The sequence below is a fragment of the Oryza glaberrima genome, chromosome 3, assembly GCF_000147395.1.
Source record: "Oryza glaberrima chromosome 3, OglaRS2, whole genome shotgun sequence".
Taxonomy (NCBI): domain Eukaryota; kingdom Viridiplantae; phylum Streptophyta; class Magnoliopsida; order Poales; family Poaceae; genus Oryza; species Oryza glaberrima.
The window spans coordinates 17,506,835-17,512,115 of NC_068328.1; the positions used below are offsets into that span (position 1 = coordinate 17,506,835).

The window sequence follows — 5,281 nt, forward strand, 5'->3', positions numbered from 1 at the left end:
GAATTCTCAAAATCTAGGTGTCAATCTGAATTGTTTGGAGGAGCTGAAGATTATGTGGAAAGCGCTATAGCAGCTAGAAGCTCCCTAAATAGGCCCTAAAACCCAAAAGCTAGAAAATCCAACTTCTTAAGATTCGCAGAAAACGGCTACCAACCAACAGATTGTAAGAATCTTAAACTTCTCAAATAAAATGTAAGATATATTACATTCCATAGGCAAAGTGATTTCATCTCTCAAGGAGATATCTCTCGTTTCATACATGCCACCTAAATAGTCATAAAAATTTTGAAAAAAATTGGTAAGATGGATTAATATGAAATATATCACTCCACAAATACACAAGTTAAAATTCAACTTTACAAGTTGTAACAAAAATAACAAGTATAGCTGTGAATGTACGATAACTATTTTCAATTTATTTTATTCTTTTGTTGCAACTTGTAAAAGTTAAATTTGGTTTTGTATGTTTGTGGAGTGATATATTTCATATTAATCTATGTTGTCGATTTTTTTATTTTTTTTATAACTATTCAGATGACACGTAATCAACGATCCTCTCGAGGGATGAAAATACATAACCAATTCCATACTAGATTAACTTATTTAATTATATCTTATTCGGTTAAACTTACTTTTACGAGATGCACTGATGCTGAGAAAATTATACCCTCATCATTGCACATTCGAAGTACGTCACCATGAACAGAAGATTCTATTTGACCCGGCGTGTATTAAAAAGTTTTTTTCTTACAGAAAAAAAAAACTTTGACCACTGGCTCGAGCACTTAAAAGCGTCTGGTTTAATGGATCACATGGACAGACACTCCAGATCGATAAAATCGAGAGACGTACGCGACCAGGACCAGCTCGTTTCGTTAGAAAATGTTATGCGGCACGGCCAGCTTCAAGCACGTCGTCGACGACGACGACCCGGCGGCGCGCGGCACCGGCGGCGGGTCACCCAGGCAACCGAGGCGGAAGCACGGCGGAGGCGGCGGCGGTAAGATCAACCCCTACGCCGAGCGCGGGCTGGACAAGTTCTCCACCGTGCTCTCCGAGCTCGAGGCCCGCCGGGACAAGATCCTCCGCCGCGTCGGCTCCGGCGGCGGCCTCGTCATGGTCCGCTTCGTCCAGTCCAACGGCGCGTTGGAGCCCATCATCGTCAAGCTCCCCGACGAGCAGCGGCGCCCCAAGGACGACGCCGCCGCCAAGAAACCCAGGCCGTCGTCTCCGTCGACCGCCGCCGCCCAGCAGCAGGGCGCCGCCGCCGCGCGCGCGACCAGGGCTCCACCACCTGCGCCGGCGGCGAGCAGGGCGTCGTCGTTCTCGTGGGGGCGGATGCGGCGGCCGGCGTGCTACTGGCCGGCGGTGATGGTGCTGATGCTGGTGTGCCTCGCCGTGTTCGGGAGGGTGTTCGCCATATGCTGCACCTCCATCTGGTGGTACCTCGCGCCCACCCTGCTGAGCAACGGAGGCGCCGGCGGCGAGGACGCGGCGCGCCGCCCTCTGGGCTCCCCGAGGAAGTCGCCGCCGCCGGCGAGCGGCAAGAAGTTGGCCGGCCGCCGCGGCACGCGCGAGGTTGGGAGCTCGCCGAGAGGCCACACAAAGAAGGGCACCTGAAGTGAGTTGCAGTAAGCCAGTAATGTGTGTTTATGTGGAATCTTAATTAATTGGAGTAGTAGTAATTACTGGGGTAGCTGGAAGAAAGGGGATCTTCAATTTTTTGTTTCAGGTCACCTTTTGTTTCTTTTTCAGCTTTGTTAATGTGATGTTTTTTTTTTTTGTCTTTTTGAACTTGGTTTGTAATGTGCATCGGTCAGATCAGCCCCTTTCGATGTGTGGCTACCCTGAAGAGAACCAATCGAAGAAGTGTGCAGTACAATTAATGGTTGTTGCTTAATTACTGTGATCGGTTGCCGATCTATATGTAAGTTTTTTTTTCTATAATGGATTAAAACCCGGAATCTATACCAACAAAGGTGTACACATCTAATACTCATTTTATAATATAAATAATCTACACCTCCAACTCTCCTTGAGGTCTAAAACAATGTTTAATTTCAGGTTGAACCTCAGCTAAAGCAATTTTTTTTGAGCCATAACTAATCAAACTATGGAACACTATTTTCAATCTCTACACATACTAAAATCGCGACAATCCAACCCTGACTGTAATCCACCTTACACGTGATTTTCTACCACGTGTGATGAGGTTGAACACCAAGCTACCTTACACGTGGCTCCGCCCCTTCTAGCTTATGGAGAGAGTGAGGAAAGGAAGGGTTTTGATGCATAATAATTGTCGTAAGGAAAGAGTTGTATTCCTCTAAAAAAATAAAAAAAAAGTTGTATTGGATATATAGGTACGTAGATAATATTAGCTTGCATCCAAATACCTTTAATTAAAGGCGTATAGTCACCTTAATATTTAATCCATATGTCGATTGTATGATTCTAACCTGTTAGTACATTAAATCATACTAGAAGCTACTGCTCATCATTCTGTAACTGTAGCAAGTTATACTTCCACTTGTAAAAAGAAAAGATCAATTTGCTTTTTTAGGGATGTAAAAAGTATACGCTACACTTCATTTAGAATAAGCAGCAATGATTAATCGGTACTTAATTGCCAAATTCTATGACTGCGGCCCTAGGAAAAAAAATATTGATGGGAACTGCCAGTTTGTTAATTGTTCTAGATGCTCAATACTAACCAACCTAATTTGCTTGGACCTACGCAAAGTTGTCTGTATCGATCCTAAGATTGTTTTTTATGGTATCGCCCTAGTATCGGAATACGGGAGCATAGGATCGTTAAAATCGTGTTACTATCGGGATATTAGCTAACTATTTCAAACTAGACAATATTCAAAAATCAAAACTATCTTAATACATTTGTGTTCTCTCTTTTTAATGCTGTATATTATTATTATTCTATTTTTTATGAAATGGCTATATATATAATTAATATAAATATTAAATTACACTTAAAAATAGAAAAATATCATAGTAACCCGATACTAATAAATTGACAGTACGTCGGGGAAAAGAAGAATTCCAAACCGTCGTCAGGATTGGCGTACGCGGCCATTCTTGCGCGGGCGGCGCCCAGGCTTTCCGTGCATTCCACCGATCAGAAGACGCAGCAGCACAGTACCGGCAGGTCATTAAACACCAACTTAATGGGTTGGATGGAAGCATGTATCTGCCGGTTAACGCAAGGTCTTCGTGAAAGGGACTTTTTGACAATTTGACAACCGCAGCAAACGACAGCCCATAAAATCGCCAGTAGACGGAGAATATGCATGTGAAAAGAGATTACTACAACATGCCGTGAAACTGAAAGTCTAGATTCTAGAAGGGCTGCTCTGTTGAGGACGTTCGGTTTTTGTACTCCGTTTCACAAAGTTTTATATATTTTTTTCGAAATTAAAATTTCTATAAAAGTTTAGCAACATCTAACACTGAACATATGTTGATATTAAGTTTATTTTGTATTAAAAATTTTGTTATGTTCTTTTATAAATTTAGTTAAAACCAAAAGAATATCTTATAATATAAAATGGACGGAGTAATAGATATAATACTTCAAAAGTACTAATAACATAAGCATGTGTACATATAACTCATCTGAAATTGATTCTTCCATTTGAGAACCAGGGCTGGTCCTGACATTTGGGGGGCCCTAGGCGAACTTGACACTATGGCCATGTTTAGTTCCAAAGTTTTTTTTTCCAAACATCTAACTTTCCATCACATCAAACCTTTCATACACACACAACTTTTCTATCATATCGTACCAATTTCAACCAAACTTCTAAACTTCAGTGTGAACTAAACACAGTGTATGGACCCTTAAAAAATTAATGCTACTTTTTTACTTCTAATATTTATACTCTATAAGCACATATACCATATACCACATAGTAACACAAATAAACATTCCTAACATAGTAAATAATAAATGAAGCAATTTGCAAGCTGCAATATAATAATTTATTCTTGATAAATAATAACTGTAATATAATTAACAACTAAAAAATGCCATAGAAACAAAGTAGTATAAATACCATAATACAAATATCCCGTGTCCCTTATAAAAAAGAGCTTCTTCGAGCATTTCTTAAAGCGAAATCATCAATGACAGTTTGAAGATCAATGTTGTCCAAGATATTTTTCTCAATGCTACACATAGCCAATCCATTCAATCTTTCCTGGGACAGTTTCTTTTCTAGCACCCGATAAATGTTTTTTAGGTAACATTATAACATTTGAAATGCACGGCGGCACCGCGGCAGGCACTGGAGCCTACAGGCGGACTGATGGACTCACGGTCGCCGGTCGCGGACTAGGGCATCGGCGCGGCGATGAGACAACGAAGCGACGCGGCGCGGGTGATGCTCTGGCGCTTTGTTTCTTCTCGGGACTCGCGGTGTGGGCCGGCCGATGAATCGACGCGCTCCTTGCCTCCTAACTGATCACCTGATGACCTGATCTAGTGGGCTGCTGGGGGGGTAAGTGATGGGCCCCCTCCGGCCTAGGCCCTAGGCGGTTGCACAACCGGCCTAGGCCCAGGGCCGGCCCTGTTGAGAATAGAGCAGTTAATAACGTTTTCGGTAGGTCATCGTGTATGACTTGCCTTATCTACTTAGGCCCCGTTTAGTTCCCTAAATTTTTTTCCAAAATCATCACATCCAATCTTTAGACACATGCATAAAGCATTAAATATAGATAAATGAAAAAACTAATTGCACAGTTAGGGAGAAAATCGCGAGACGAATCTTTTGAGCCTAATTAAACCATGATTAGCCATAAGTGCTACATTAACCCACATGTGCTAATGACGGATTAATTAGGCTCAAAAGATTCGTCTCGCGTTTTCCAAGCGAGTTATGAAATTATTTTTTTCATTTATGTCCGAAAAGCCCTTCTGACATTCGATCAAACATCCGATGTGACACCAAAAAATTTTCCTTTCATGAACTAAACAAGCCCTTAGTAGATTTCTATCTCTTTGACCTCTTATTTTTCACTCCATCAGATAGAGATATCCCTTTAAAATAATATGGGATCAGATGGAGTTATCCTGTAAAAAGATATGAGATGGATGAGGTAGGCTAAAGGAAAAGATAAAAAGGAATTACAATAGAAGGTGATTTAAGAGATAAATAGTACTCCCTCTTTCCAAAAATCTGAGACATATTTCTTTTGCATCAAAACCAAGAAGTAATTAACTCACTCACCATATGGCAAAACTAATGAACATATAACCAATAAGTAT

The 5,281-nt window shown here is 41.2% G+C and overlaps 1 protein-coding gene across 1 annotated transcript; it reads left to right on the plus strand.

Annotated features, from left to right (window-relative positions):
- Positions 1–740: 740 nt before the first annotated feature.
- LOC127768115 (uncharacterized) lies at positions 741–2,008 on the plus strand. The gene has a single exon (XM_052293644.1). The coding sequence runs from the start codon at positions 883–885 to the stop codon at positions 1,618–1,620; it is 738 nt and encodes a 245-aa protein (XP_052149604.1). The 5' UTR covers positions 741–882; the 3' UTR covers positions 1,621–2,008.
- Positions 2,009–5,281: the final 3,273 nt, after the last annotated feature.

Coding starts and splice junctions, on each gene's coding strand:
- LOC127768115 (XM_052293644.1), top strand. CDS start 883: ATGTTATGCGGCACGGCCAGCTTCAAGCACGTCGTCGACGACGACGAC.